The sequence below is a fragment of the Miniopterus natalensis genome, chromosome 9, assembly GCF_054644295.1.
Source record: "Miniopterus natalensis isolate mMinNat1 chromosome 9, mMinNat1.hap1, whole genome shotgun sequence".
Lineage (NCBI taxonomy): Eukaryota > Metazoa > Chordata > Mammalia > Chiroptera > Miniopteridae > Miniopterus > Miniopterus natalensis.
The window spans coordinates 29,451,118-29,467,169 of NC_142089.1; the positions used below are offsets into that span (position 1 = coordinate 29,451,118).

The window sequence follows — 16,052 nt, forward strand, 5'->3', positions numbered from 1 at the left end:
CAAAGTGCCTTGAGGGACCATTGGTCCACATACTTCCAGCCTGTCATCCCCCCACGTCATGGCCAAAATGAAGATGTGAGGGGGGAATGGGGCTAGGAGGTGGAAACCCAATCCACCCCCACCCAGGTCACACTCACGTGCTCACCTTGGCGTCTTCCCCTCAGAGTCTCCTACTCTGACTTCTTCCACCACCACCACCACCTGCCTCCCACTCCCTCCACCCCCTCTTCCCCCTGGTACTGCACAGTCTCTGTGTTTGGTGGGTGAGTTCCACGCTGCATGGCTGGCTCAGGGTCCCATACTGGTTGGTCTGGAGCCCCTGGTGGTTTGGAGTCTGGGGAGCTGGCTCATAATTCAGCTTTTTTGCCCCAATGGGTGGCTCAGACTCCAGGCTTGAGCTGGCGCTGATGCACAGATGCCTCCTCCAGGTTCCCAGCTCTAGGCCAGCCAGTTACCCAGAAAACTTCTACTCATCCCTTAGGACCCAGTGCCCAGGATGCCCCACTGTCTCTTGTCAGAGGCACAATAGACAAACATTCTCTTGTGCCTCAGTTTGCTCAACCATAAATTGGGATAGTAACAGCTCCTCCTCCTCCATAGGGTTGTTGTGAGAAGTAAATGAGTTCATACAAGTAAAGCACTTAGTGCCTGGCATAAAATAAAGGTGATATAAATGTGCATTATATTAACAACAGCTATTTATCAAGCACCTACACAGTGCTAGTCTGTGCTGGGGGATAAACCAATCAAATTGACAGACCCCACCCTCATGGAGTTATTCCTTAGGCAAAATCCAAACTGAGCCTTAGAAGTACAAATTGTGTCTTATCTAAGGAGATTTTGAGAAGAGCAGAGGGCAGAGCAAGGAGCTCAGGGGCTGCTGACATTTTACAGGCAAAGCAGAGAACTGGAAGAGAGGTGGAAGGAACACTGGAGGGGTGCGGTATCCTAGAAGGCAAGGGGAGGAGTGTGTGGGTTGGACGCTACAGCTAGCGAAGCAGATCAGAGAGGGGGCCTTGTCCACGAGATCAGGCATGAGCTTTGGGCTCAGATCCAGGGCGGCAGCTCAGCTTCTCTCCCTGCTAGCTGTGTGTCTCTGGGACAGTGGCATAACTTCTCTGAGCCTCAGTTTTCCTAACTGAAATGAGGATGCTAACAGCACTGACCTCACAGAGTAACTCCTAGGATGATGTGGGAGGACAGGGAGCACAGAGCCCTTAGCACCGTGCAGGGCTCGGCTAGTACTCAGCACCAATTCCTTTACTCATCTCTTCTCAGGAGCTCCAGCTGGTTTTGCTCCAGTTCCAATTAACTAACTGCTTCAGTAACCGCTGGGTGCACGACTGCTGTGTGCCAAACCCTGGGCTGGCTCAGGAGATAAACAGATAATTACGATCTGGTCTCTGCCCTCACGATGTTCCCAGAAGAGCTGGATGTTAGCGATGGAGGTGACCAGCTTATGAGCACGCGGACATCATTTCCTCCATTTAAATTCCGTTTAAGTCCCAATTTACTGTGTGCTTACTATGTACTAGTCATTTTGCTAGGCTTGAGGACGTGAAGGGACTCAGACCCTTTGGGGTGGTAGGGAGGGCATGTGAGCCAAGACCTAGAGAGTTCAGAGTGACTGGTGCTATGAGATTCACAGCACAGCGCCTAACCTGGGGGGCGTGGCAGGCGTCAGGAAGGCGTCAGGAAAGCGTCCGGAGAAGTGAAGTCCGAGGGGCAAGTGGAGGACGAGGGAGTGGTTGGAGTCCAGATGTGATGGAAGAGTCCTCGGGCAAAGGGAATGGTGTGGAAGGCCGGAGGTGGCAGAAGTGAGTGCTCACAGGGAACTTCAGGGAGTCAGGAGGGGTGGTGTGGCGAGGGCACGGCTGCTGACACAGATGGGGAGGCAGAAGCCAGATGACAGTTTTACATCCAAGCCAAGAGTTTGGGTTTTATTGGAAGGGCAATGGGAAGCCTTTGAAGGGATGGGAGTGGGGATGTGGCCTGGCGAGGCAGGGGCTTTAGAAGGCTCTTTCCAGCAGCTGTGTGGAGACTGGTCTAGAAGGGAAGGAACTGGAGAAAGGCAGATCAATTAGGATGTGGTTTTTATAACCTGAGAGAGAGTAACGGTCAAAGGGAAGACATGTCAGTGGGACAGCAGATGGAGGAGGAGGGAATAGATTTTGGAGACACCAAACTGGAAGCTCCGGACCCTTCTTCAGTCCCTGCATGTGCTTAAGAGAGGCACTGCTCAAACTGGCTCCTGGCACACTGGGGCTGAGTCACTTTGGAGAGCTGAGTTTCCTACAAAAACGTGGCTTTACCCCTGTTTTGCACCCACTGGTATTGTAAAAACATTGTATTATTGTAATTGTTATTTGAAATGCCTTGGTGATGTCATACTTCCCTCGAAAGCGGCACTGCATTGTCATGAACACTGCAGGAGCCCTGGAGTGAGGCCTGGGTCCCAAACTCTGCTCTGCTCTTTATTAGCAGTGGGCGCCTCTTCCAGCCTGTTGCTTCTCTGAAATGGGGTCAAGGTCACCCGCCGGCAGCGCAGTTGTGGGTTATGTGAGATAATGTATGTAATGCTCCGAGCACAGTACTGGGCACAGACTAAGTGCTCAGCAAGTCAGTCCTCCTCCTTTTCCCACGATGCCTCAGGCTTGTCCTTTTGGACACTAGTAGCAGTGGCCCTTGGTGCAGGACCCTCTGGCCTTCCCTGGAGGGCTCTGGAGCAGTGCTCCAGGACATCCTGTGCCTGCTTTTCACGTCTTGTCTTCCCCCATAAGCTGCCACTTCTCACTGCTGTCCTCACCCTTTCCTTTTATAATCCAGGTAATAGCTGTTCTAACTGCTTTGCATGTTAACCAACTGTTAACTGTTGATTCATTTAATCTTCACTGTTATCTCCAAGCCAAGAGTTTGGGTTTTATTTGAAGGGCAGTGGGAAGCCTTTGAAGGGATGGGAGCAGCTTTTTATGGCTAAAAAGCTGAGGTGTGGGAAGGTGAAGTGACTCCCCACAGGCCCACTACTAGTGAGTGCAGTGGCTTGGCCGCAGGCAGTGTGGCTCCAGAGGCTATTCTCTTAACCACGCATCAGATCACTACTCAGAACTGAGAACCAACAGTGTACAAATTAAGAGTTAATAGACCAAAGACTGGAGAGCAAGTCTTTCATTGATATTTCCTTTCAGGACAAACTTTCAAAATACAGCAGGGAGGAGCTGTCTGACCAGCTGGGGTTGTTAAGGGTCATCTTCCAAAGCAGATTATTTGAGACAAGGGAGAAGCACTAAGTGCAGAGAGAGGGGGGTCCAGGCAAGAAAGCCCACTTGCTGCCTCTCACCCTCTCTGGGGGCTGCAGCTCTCCTTTAGGTAAAAATATGGCTGGAGGAGAATGGACAGATTTGACTCTGCAGTCTGACGTTTGCATGATGTAAGAGGTGGTTCGTTGTTTCTGTCATCAGTGGAGCCCACTGGGAACCTGACGAATACAGATTCCCCTTCTGGAAAAGTGCACAAAACTTTCTGTACATGAGTGTAGGGGATTCCAACAATTTTTCGGACATGAGATTTAGAGGCTCTTCATGGAAGAGCTATAGACCTGAAAACCTGAGTCCAGGGCTTGACTGTCCTGCTGACATCCTGTGTGACGTCAGGCAGGCCACTACCCTCTGTGCCCATGTGCAAAAATGTAACGATCACCTCTGCCCTGCTTCCCTCGCTGCGGTGGCCTGTGGTGGGTGTGGCAGGTGTGCTGAACTCTAGAGTGCTATCTGGATGTTATGAGGACACTGAGGTTTAGAGAGGCTACTCATCTGAAGGTGATATAGCTATGAAGTGGCAGAACGAAAGCTCAAATTGGAAGACAATGAAGTCTCTGGAGTGTGTGTGTGGCCTCCCATCAAGAATTTTATAAAGAATCAAATGAGATAATGCACGTGAAAGGCTCATGTAGACGATGAGAGCTATGTGAGTTACGTCTGGACTGAACTTAGGATTCCACATCCCAACCCCTTGTGGGACCCAGGACTGGGTGGGTGAGGGGCTGGTGGGAACCAGGACTGGGTGGGTGAGGGGCTGGTGGGACCCAGGACTGGATGAGGGAGGGGCTGGTGGAAGAGCCTCAGTCAGTGATGCTGCTCAAGGAGACAATTAAGACCTCCCACACCCAAATGAACTCCTCCGCCGTTCTGGGGAAACCTGCCAGTGTTCTGTGGCATCTTTAAAACCCGTCCCATGGACCAGCACTCAGGTCGGCAGGTCTAGTTTTGGGAGTAGCAACTTTGATGAAACTGAAAACTTATGTTTCTAATGTCACCAAGTAAATTTATAGAGGCCTAAATTCTATTTTTTTATACGATAAAAGGTGCTCTCATCCAACTCGGACTTTGGATGCTTATAATTCAGAGAAGAGCACCTGTGTCCCCTAAAATCAGTGGTGCCAGAGCATGGTAATGTCACAGACCAGAAACCTCCCTGAAACAGCACCTTCCGAGAGGCAGTGGGAAATTGGAAATACTTCCTTAAATCTTCAAACTAATGCTCTAAACGTACAATTGATACTCCAAGAAACCTAGAGTGAACCAGAATGGGGGTGGGGTGACGAGCGACCCTGGACCTTCTCTGTATACAGCTGGGCTTATGAACACCAAGCATAGGTGCTGACCAACTCTCTGTCTGGAGGCTGGGATGCAAAGCCCAAGGAAGCTTAAGGGTAGGAGAAAGAATTGTCAGGGACATTGCTGTTTCTGTGGTGACAAGTCACTTCATGTTTCTGTAGTCATTTTAATGTTGTGTTTATAAGAAAAGGCATGAAACTGCTTTGGCCTCCTGTTCTGGAGCTCGGTAGACCAGAATGACATGCATGAACAGTGAGAATTAGCTGAGCTTTTCCCAGCAACAGGGCCCATTGGAAAGGATTTCGTGGGACTGAGCAAGAACCTTCCACAACAGGGTTGAAAAAGGGTGTGTAAACTCCATACACATTCAAGTAGCATTTAATAACTTTTATGAAATCAGTTTCAGAGTAAAGTCTATATTGGGATACAGAAGTGAAGATGCTGAGGGAACAATATGATGATATCAAACCCAAGTCAGGTGGAACAGTTTAACATGAAAGTCCCTCCAACCCCACCCACACCCTTGCTGCTGTTCCTGAGTATGGCCTGAGTTCAGGGCTATAGCATCTCCATGGCCGCTACAGAGCAAGGTCTACCTGGAAAAAGAAGAGCTGGTGCCCTGGTGCATCTGTAGCAGTGGGGCCCTAGGCTAAGGTGGAGTGGAGCCGGAGAAAAGTGCTCAGGCTGAATTCCCACACAGTGGGTCTCCTCCTTCAGTCTCCTGGAGAGACCTTGGGGGCCAGAGAAGGCCTGCACCTGGGCAGACGCAGCACTAGTCTGTTAGGAACACATCTCTTTTTAAGAGGGTGTTCAGGGGAGGTCCCTGGTTGGAGCGTCAGAGAAAAGGTGGAGATGGAATTTTCTTGGCCAATGCCCACTTTGGGGCAGAGGGAGAACAACCAGGCATATCTCAGGTTTCAGTTAAGAGTCTTTTGATAACCCCTTGGCTTGGGCCAGGGGAAAACCCCAGCACTTAGACTCTCATTTGGAAAAGTACAGATGTCAAATCAGGATCCCAACCCCTAAGATAGAGAACACAGGTGACACAGAAACATATAGAGGAACATTCTAAGACTGAAAAGAAATCATTGTCAGTGAAAGTATAAACAGTAAACTGAACTCTAAACCCCAAATCCATAGATTAACAAAAATCCACATTAACTAAATCACCCCAAAATTATAATATGTGGGTTTAGACAGCACATGACTTTTGAGCTGAGTCCCCAAGTTTGCTCTCTTAAATATATGAAATCAGCATTTTCAGCCACTGAATGAGATCCCTTTCATTGGAGATGGGAGCCCAATATCTAATATTAAAACATTAAAAGAATAAAAAGTGGAGCAAATTCCTTATTACAGCGGACTCAAGAGTCCAAGGGGTGGCTTATCAGATTTTGGTGATAGACAAGGGGTTTAAAACACCAAGTGACAAGGTCCAAATTAGTGAAGGAAAGAGGGAGAGAAAAGCGGGAGGGAACTGCGTTCACTGTACACTAAAGGCCCAGCAGCCTGGGAGCTGGTATCCATGAGGCCCAACTGCCCAAATGCAAACTCAAGAGCAGCTTCCTGCAGCCAGGCCAGATATCAAAGTCCTGGTGCTGGTCCTTTTCACACTGTCTCAACATTCACATTGCGCTTACAGTTTCCCACGCTGCAACGGAATAGCAAACACCTCCTAGATGGAACCTGGAGACCCAAGGCAGCAGCAGTAAATAAATATCTTGCATATATGTCAAATGCAGTCCTCAAACACAACTTTACATCCTTGTAAAAGAGGTCAGAAAGTACCATCAAAATGATATGCATTTTTCTCCTCCAATAATGTTTCATCTCCAAGCCAAGAAGTTCCATCTGATTTTTCCCCCTGCCTCTGAAGATTAGGTGACAAAGTAGAAATCCAGTTATGAAAATAAAAAGGCAGAGGTGTGTGAGCCCTGGCTCAATGAGACATATCAAATACACAGCGTCCTGGTGTCCCAGGACAGACAGAACTGTCCTGGACACTGGGGAGCAGGTGGGCACTGGAGAGGTATTGATTCTACTATGGTCACGCGCACTGAACCAGTGCATCAGTCACTGAACGGGGCGAGGCGGGGGTGGGGGGGTGGGGGTGGCAGAGCTGTAACTCTCTGGAAGGAGGGTTGGGAACATATACTCGTGGATGGGACATTTTAAGTAGCTATGTTTATTATTACTTTTTTCCAGCAATCTTGCAAGAGGCAGAGTGTGACACTGAATTCAGTGAGTCGAGCGTGTGTAGGTGGGTTGGCAAGGAGCCCTTCTCTTGAGGCCGGCCTCCGGCGTGTCAAGGAGTGGCTGGTTTCCCGCTGAGCCATTTACTCTTTTGCTTCAAGAAAAAGGGTTTCTTGAGGGAACAACTTTACTTCCAATAATGATTTATTTGGGTCCAGCTGGGTTATCTAAAAAGAAAAAGAAAGCACATACTCAAAAGACTGGAATGAGTGCTGTTTTCTCCCATGACACTCAGGTCCTGCCCACACACACTGATTTTGGGCCTTCTGTGCCCTGGCACGAGCATTCTCACAGCTGTTCTCTTATCTGATCCTCAGAACAGCCCTGGGGCGTAGGTGCTGTTATTCCCAGTTTATAAGTGAGGAAGCCAGGGCTCAGAGAGGTCAAGTCCTGTAGTTTAGCAGAGGAACTAGCATTTGACCTCAAGGCACAGGTTCAGGAGACTGGACCTCTTCCTGGGCAGGTGGAGGTTTTTTGCCTCCTGTACAACTCAGCTTGGCCACCAGAACAGGAGGCCCTGAGGAAAGGATGCCGGTTAAATGGCTGAGTGGTATTCCTGGGGACCTCGCCCTGGTTAGCTCCTGACAGCAGGGAGGCCTCTTCTGCTTGGTGGGATGAGAGCTAAGCCTTTGGGACGCATCTGCCTGCTAAACCGGCTGTAATACACTGCAGAACACCCACTCCGCCACACCCAAAGACGAGCACCGCCCTGCCGAGGAGCAGCTCTTCAGGGAGGCATGTCACAATCTCCTTGTTGTGTGTGTGTGTGTGTGTGTTTAGTTTGAAAAAAAGGAGTCAGTGTTGTAACATGACTATATTTTAGAAATTAAAAAAACATTATTTTATAATGTGAACCAGAGAGTAAAACTGGACAAAATCTTGGCTCAGTTGGGATATGCTAATCACACAGGGATCCTAAATTAGGTTTATAATCTCCTAGGTCGGGGGCAGAGATGGGACGTGGATGGACATTTTATGAATTGGAGAGTGAAAGACACAAAAATTTCCTGTTGAACAAAAGGGATCGTGAATTTTAAAATGCTAAGAAATGCCGGTTTAGTGGAAAGGACAATGGGTTTTGGAACCAGAAAGATTCTGGTTTAAATCACAGCTGTGTTGGCTATTAGCTTTGTGGCTTTGGAGTTAGTATCAATCTTGCAGGGCTGATGTGAGGATTAAATGAGAAAAAATATATAATTAGCACAGTGTCTGGCCCAGAGCTGATACTCAGTGATAGCTGCCATGTGTGTGAGCAACTATGAGGATGGACACTGGTGGATGGGCAGCTTTAAATGTGCATGACAAGAGGCTGGGCAGTGTGCTCTGCCAGCTACAGGAGCTTGGGCCCATGAACAGAGACTGCAGCACCCGAGGCAGGCAATCTTGTCCTCTGCTCAACTCAAGTCACACCTAATAAGATGGCTCCACTGTCTTCTCCTAGCCCACCAGGACGGGGGTCCTGGAGGGCTGAGAGTCACAGGCAGGCCGCTGAACTGAAGGAGGAACACTATCTTCAACTGTATCCAGACGGAAGCTGGGTATGCCCAGGAGGGTCATTAAGGAGACACATCCGCCTCTAGAATCTTCTCTGCTTACAGGAACCCAGAGCAAAGCCGTTCTACTGGTATCTCTGGGGCTGTGGGCACATGGGCAGGCAGGCTGGTGGGGAGGCCCAGCCTGCTGTCCGTCTTCCAGTGCACTGGGGGCAAGCGCTGGCAAATGTTTACCCACTTCCCCAATTAATGTACAACACGGCGCTGGCTTCTGCCAACAAGCAGAGCTGTGCTGCCTCTGCTTCTGACTCACTGGCATTTTCTGCCCAGCTGCTTCTGCTATTGTTCTTAATTAACATGCCAGAGCTCTTCCGGCACACTCTACTTTGTTATTTGTGGTTTGTAAATATGATGTTTGCCGGGAGAAAGCATAATCATAACAGTGCCAGGGCTGTGCATACTGGCAGAAAGATATGCTGCAAAGCAAAAGAGGCCAGGAGGCTGGAGCCTCAGGTCCAAGCCAAACCCCACCTGACTTGTCACCACACAAGGTTAGAGGTTCAGAAAACACACCCAGCTTCTACATGAGAAAACTGTGTCCAGAAAAAGAGATTTTCCCTGTCACTTTAAGTGGGAGAGCTGGGATGTGAGGAGGGGAAACTAAAATTTCTTAAACATCTGTTACATGCCAGACACTTTAAATATGTTATTCCACTTAATTCCTAGAACAACTATGCAGGGTAGGTGGAGATGACAAAATTGAGGATCAGAATGGTTGCCACTTATTTACAGCCACATGGACAGTAGGGCCTGTCCGTACAGCACAATGGTTAGAAAGAGTGAGGCTGACCTAGATTCAAATCCCAGCTGCCACTTAACACCTGTATGATCTTGAAGAAGTTACAAAACCAGAGAGCCTCAGTTTTCTCACCTGTATGATGAGAAGAATCAGTTTCTCCTTTACAGGTTGTTGTGATAGCTGGAATAATGTTGGTGAGGCCACGGGCACAGTGCCCGAGCCAGGAAGCACTCAGTGGGTGGCAGCCATCACTGGCTGAGTGTTGCCCTGGGTAAAGGACCTGGTCTGTCTGACCCCAATGCTGGAGCTCTTTCTCCAAAACCTTCTGGAGCTCAGTATGCACCAGGCTGCCTTTCTTGTTTCTACTCCAGTGCCCAGCAGAAGTGCTCCCTTTTCCCTGATTGGGTGACGCCTCAATATCTGGAGATCCCCTCTTCTAACTGCAGTAGGGCTGGGCCACAATGGACTGCACAGCAAACACGGCTGCTTGATCTAGTGCCCCAGGCCAGAAGCAATTTTTTTTTTCTCTGAAGGTCATTTCAGACAGGAATTTCAAAGTGAACAGGACAATCTCTGTTTTCATTCTCATTTGCCTGGTGTGGACAAAGAGACTGTGGGGAACCTAGGGGGATGTAGGACACCATGCTTCATTCCAGCAAAATAGGGGCCTTACTATGAAACTGTGCTGTTGTGCTCTGGGCCATTCAAGGGATGCAGAGCATGCCAGGAGGGACCAGCCTAAACACCATGTTCTCTGAGAAACAGCTGAAGAGTGGGCATGTCTTCCTGGAGAGGGGCACTGCCATAGGGCAGGCAGGGGGCTGTGTGCACCCTCTTTGAGTATCTGAAGGACTGACAAGTAGACAGAGCTCCAGTGGGTAGAGCTGGGATCAGTGAGGTAACATAGCAAAGAAAGAGAACCCAGCAGGTCAGAAAGAACTTAACAGAGCAGCAGCTGCTGGTGTGGCTACTCCTGCTTCTTTTTTACCTTTTTCCTCCTCCTATCCTTTCTTTTCTTTTTGTTCACCATCATTACAATCATCACCATATCATCATCATCGCAGCAACTATCATTTACTGAGTGCCTGCCATGCAGCTGGACCATGCTAACTACTTTATATACAGTACCTTAACTAGTCCTCAAAACACCCAGTGGAGTAGGTATCATGATTCCCATTTTGCAGTTGAAGATACCCCAGCTTATCTCGCCCAAGGCTGCACACAGAATAAAGTTTCAAACTCAAGTCTGACTCCAAAGCGCATGGTAACCAGAAGCTTCCGGCCAACGTGTCAACAGGCTGCCTTGGGGTGATGGAGGGGGAGGGAGAGTAGGAGTGTACTCTCTAGTGTCCCTAGCAGCTTTCAAATAGAGGCTTATTTGAAAACATGATGATGATGATAATAATAATAATGGCTAACATTATTTATTTAATCCTCACCTGAGGATATTTTTTCCATTGCTTTTAAGAGAGTGAAAGGAGGAGAGAGAGAGAAACATCAACGTGAGAGAGAAACATCGACTGGTTGCCTCCCGCCTGCACTCCAACCGGGACTGAGCCTGCAACTGAGGTATATGCTCTTGGCCAGAATTGAACCCGGGACCCTTCAGTCCCCAGGTGGACACTCTAACCACTGAGCAAAACCGGCTAGGGCATAGCTAACATTTATGGAGCATTTACTTTTCTCCCGGTATATTCCAAGCACTTTACATTTTAAAAATAATTTAATTTTTATAATAACCTTCTGGGGTATGTTATCTGAGATAAGTACTGTTATTATTCTCATTTTACAGATGAAGAAACTGAGCCATGGAACAGACTAACTTGCCCAAGGTCTCAAAGCTATTGAGAGCAGAGCCAGATGTGAATCAAGGCGATCTAGCTTTGAAATCCGTATGTTTAACTACTACTCATCTGCCAGAGGTGCTGCTAAGAATAGGAGCCACACGGAGAAAGAAGTTGGATGAGATGACCCTGAGGTTGTTTCTAACCAAGCTTCCAGGATATAAGATCTTCACTTTAAGAATGGCAAAAGGTTAAGGGTCAGGAAAAAATCCTGAAATGTTTATAAAATACGAATACAAAAACCCTACCTGAGCTTATGTTCTGCCATTTACTTGAGACTTTACTGAATTACTCACTAAATCCACAGGGAAAGCCACCTTTGGGGCTTCTTGGGGAGGAGAGGTATTCTCAGAGAAGAGGTATGGCCTGGCTCTGTCTATGTTAGAAGAGGAAATTCAACCACCTTGACATTTTATTCATTATACTTAGGAAAATCAAATGTCTATTTTCGCACTAAAGTAATAATGTGAAACAGTCTAACCCTTCATTTCACAGGTGGGCAACCTGAGGCTCAGAGAGGTCAAGTGACTTGGCCCGGGTCGCACAGCTGATAAGGTGCAGATGCAGTAGTCTGCCCCAGAGTTTCTGACTTCTAATTTGGGATTCTTTCTGGCCACACCATTCTGCTTCTCACTTAAAAAAAAAAAAAATTAAAAAAATACCTGAGCATAAACATCATACTACTAGTAGGCTGGGAGCTACTTGAGGGCAGGAGCTGAATAATACTAAAAATATCAGTAGCAGCAATATATGCACAATACCTTATAGTTTGCAAGATATTTACACACCCATTAACTCACAGTCATGTAGGGTATAGGCATTATTATTAATCCTTTTTATTTTCTTTAATTTTGCCAAGGAAATGCTTTTATTTTTATTTATTTACTAATTTTTAAAATTGATTTTAGAGAAGGAGGAAGGGGGGAGAGAGAGAGAGAAAGAAAGAAACATTAATTGACTGTCGGGAATCAAACCTTTGACCTTCCAGTGCACGGGATGATGCTTCAACCAACTGAGCCACACTGGCCAGGGCTAAGAAATGCTTTTAGTTTGCAGTTGAATAAAGGAAAGTCTGGATCTAATATTTTCAATTTAGTAAAAATGCCAGTTCCAACAAGTGTTGCGGAAACAACTGAATATCCACATGCAAACAGATTCTAGATGCAGGCGGACCTAATATCCTTTACAAAAATTAACTCAGAATGTAAAACACAAAACTGTAAAATTCCTAGAAGATAACAGAAAAAAAACCTAAATGACCTTGGAGATGTAATGACTTTCTTTTATTTTTAAATGTTTGCCTCCTGCACACGCCCCCCCGCGGACTGTGCCCCCAACCCTGGCCTGTGCCTTCACTGGGAATTGAACTGGTGACCTTTTGGTGCATGGGACAACACTCAACCAACTGAACACCACTGGCCAGGGTATGACTTTTTAGATACAACACCAAAGGCACAATCTATGAAAGAAATAATTGATAAACTAAACTTTGTTAAAATTAAAAACTTCTGCTCTGCAAAAGACGCCATCAAGAGAAGGAGACATCAACAGACTGTGGTAAAATATTTGCAAAAGGTACCTCTGATAAAGAACTATTATCTAAAATATACGAAGAACTCTTAAAACTCAGTAAGAAAACAATCCAATTAAAAAGTGGGCCAAAGACCTGAAAGATACCTCACCAAGGAAGATACACAGATGGCAAATAAACACATGAAAAGATACTCATATCATATGCCACTAGGAAATGCAAATTATAACTGAGATACTCCTACACACATATAGCTACTTTGGAAGACAGTTTGGTGATTTCTTAAAAAGGAAGCATATTCTTTTTAGACAATTCAATAGTCATGCTCCTTGGCATTTACCCAAGGGAACTGAAAATGTATGTTCACAAAAAACACACAAAAACACCCACCCTGCACACAGATGTTTATAGCACCTTTATTCATAAGTGCCAAAACCTGAAAGCAACCAAGATGTGCTAAGAAGAAATGAGCTATCAAGCCATGAAAAGACACGGGGGAATCTTAAATGCATATTACTAAGTGAAGAAAGCCAGTGTTGAAAAGGCTACATACTGTACGATTCCAACTATTACATTCTGAAATAGGTAAAACTAGGGAAATAGCCAAAAAAACCCACAAAAAAACCCCCAAAAACACTAGTTGTTAGGGGGTGGGGGAGTGGATAAATAAAGAGACAGAGCACAGAGGATTTTTAGGGCAGTGAAAATACTCTGTACACCAACCATGATGATAAACAGATGCCATTTACACATTTGTCCAAACCCTTTTTGGGAGCCAACCTGCCTTCTTGTTATAAGGTATAAGGGGCCTGTAGTGTCCAGCTATGCCAAGGACTGGGTGGGCAAGTCTCTAATTTAGGGGCAAGGATTATATCAGCAATCCCCTTGCCTCAGATCCCAGGTCACAATCTCTGATCAACCTTTTCAGTAACAAAGGTAATATTTTTATCCCCACCTGAGTCCTATGTCTATCTTTCAATTGGTCTTGTCTTTCAATTAGTCTTGAACTAGTTAAGTGAAAATATATTATTTAATGGCCCTTAAAGCCCCAAGTACCACACAGCACTAAGCAAGTTCTTCATAATCATGATCTGATGTAATCTGATAGAAGGGCTACAGCTCTATTTTTCTCAAAGCCTGCTTGGCCCTGATTAGAAGATGAGAGAGTGCCCCAGTCAGGGCATAAATCAGTTCAAAAATACATTTCCCATGTAACATAAAGCTACAACAAAGCTTATTCTTAACGAGACGCTTCTTTACACCCAAGCTATTTGAACACAAAGGGAATGTGCTAATAATCTTCTCTCTGAAGAATGTGTACATAATAATAATGACTATTATTTTACAACTTTCAAAGTACTTTCCCAAATAGTACCTAAACTTCAGAGCTATCCTAGGAGACTGGGCTGACTTATCCTCAGTTTTACAATGAGAAGAGCAAAGCTCAAGTGGGAACATTACTTACACGTGGTCATACAAGTAGAAATTGGTGGAACTCACATTTGAACTCAGGTCTTTTCACTTCAAATCCTGAGCTCTGTCTACTCTATGAGGCAGCAAGAAGGCTAACTAAGTAAATTTCCAGATTACAGTAAAGCAGATTGTATCTGCTTTTGGTTTTGTTCAAAATTAGCACTTACTTTGAACTTGAGGGAATACTTTGGAATGCCATAAGTAAACTATATTCCGTTAGTACTCCATCAGAAAAACGTGCATATTAAATATCACAAGTTTAAAAAATAACTGTTAATGTCATACTACCAAAAAAGTTACCATTAACTTGACATCTTATAAGTGCCAAGCACTATCACACTTGTTCTACATAAATTATTAAATGGTCACAACGCTTCTGTGAGATAAGTACTCATAGATGAGATAAGTACTCATTATAGATGAATTCTCTGAGATAAAAAATGATTAAGGGACTTGCCTGAGATTACATAGCTGGGAAAGAGGAGGCCAGAATTTGCACCCAGGTTTGTGAGCTTCCAGCCTATACTCCAGCATTGCTCTTTATTGCCTCTTAACCTCCGATCCTACTTCTAAACAAGGACAGTTAATGTGACTGGCTGGCTTTCCCTCGGGCATAAGGACAGCAGGCACTCACTGGTAGCTGTGTTGTGGCTCATATCCCAGTTGTGTTATGGACTTTGTTGTTCTCCATAGGTTATCTTTTGTTACTGTCACCTTGGTCCTAATTGCTAATTTCCCATTTTCTGTAACACTTTTTGATGAACTGGGAATCCCTAAAGAGAGAAGTTATACCCACAAAGTATCAGAGGGAGAATTTCAGAGCTGAGCTGCTGGCCATGTGCTGACTAGCGTGTGAAAGGCTTTTGTAACTGTAAAGTCTTTTGCAAACATGAGGCTTACTAATCATCATCAACATTGTTGTCATCATCCACAGTGCCAGTTGTAGCTCCTAGCAAATTCTCCTCTACATTTGCTGCAGACGGTAATGCAACCCCAAAAGAAACTTCTAGTCTGGAAGGGTCGGTCCACTATGGGACTACTCTATGGCTATTTCCATCCTAGCTCCTTGTGTAGTTTTTGGACCAATGTCTCACTGGATCACAGCAGAGAAGTGGCACTGGGGTGAAGGTTTCCAGGAAACAGTGACAATACTCCATTACTAAGCTGTGTTAGAACAACCGGGGTTGTAGAGAGTGAGGTTGGGTGGGCTTCTGTGGCTGCGAAGCATAAGGTGCCTACAGCACATTTTCTTCCCCTGACTTTTTTTTAGGTGGGAAGAAGGTGGAATGAATGAGAAGGTAAAGGAAGGACAAGGAGCCCTGGCCAGTGTGGCTCAGTAGTTAGAGCAATGCGCCACACACCCAAGGGTTGCGGGTTTGATTCCCGGTCAAGGGCACCTGCCTGGGTTGTAGGTTCCATCCCCAGCCTCCTGGAGGCCTGTGTGGAAGGCAACCAATCAATGTCTCTCTCACACAGATGTTTCTCTCTCTCTCCCCCTTCCACTCTAAAAGAAAAAATATCCTCAGGTGAGGATTAAACAAAAAAAAAGAAGAAAAAAAAGGAATGACAAGGAAGAGAAGACTAAGGTGACCAAGGGATGAAAATTATCTTGTGGGCTGTCCTATCTGTTCTTTGTTTTATCACATTATAATAATAACAGTTAACATTCACTGGAGCTTACTACGTGCTAACTCTTCTGAGTGCTTTATAAGCACTATACAACCTTATGAAGGAGGTACTACCACCCCCACTTTAAAATTAATGAGGAATAGAAGCTCAGAGTTTATATAACCTGTCTAAGATTATACAGGCAGGAAGTGGCACAGCAAGGATTTAAAACAAGGTCTGGCTCCAAAGTGTTCTTTTTCATTTACTTACTGATTTTATAGAGGGGGGGGAGAGATAGGGAGAAAGGGAGACAGGGAGAGGGAGAGAAAGAGACATCAATTTGTTGTTCCACTTATTTATGCATTCATTGGTTGATTTGTGTATGTACCATGACTGGGGATCGAACCCAGAACCTTGATGTCTAAGGATGATGCTCTA

The 16,052-nt window shown here is 45.8% G+C and overlaps 1 protein-coding gene across 1 annotated transcript in view; it reads right to left on the minus strand.

The window, feature by feature from the left end:
• Positions 1-6,740: 6,740 nt before the first annotated feature.
• Positions 6,741-16,052, minus strand: part of FAF1 (Fas associated factor 1) — a 276,569-nt gene continuing 267,257 nt past the window's right edge. Inside the window, exon 19 of the mRNA XM_016214169.2 lies at positions 6,741-7,033. Within this exon, the coding sequence (XP_016069655.1) occupies positions 6,950-7,033 (84 nt within the window). The 3' untranslated portion in view covers positions 6,741-6,949. The remainder of the gene's footprint in view (positions 7,034-16,052) is intronic.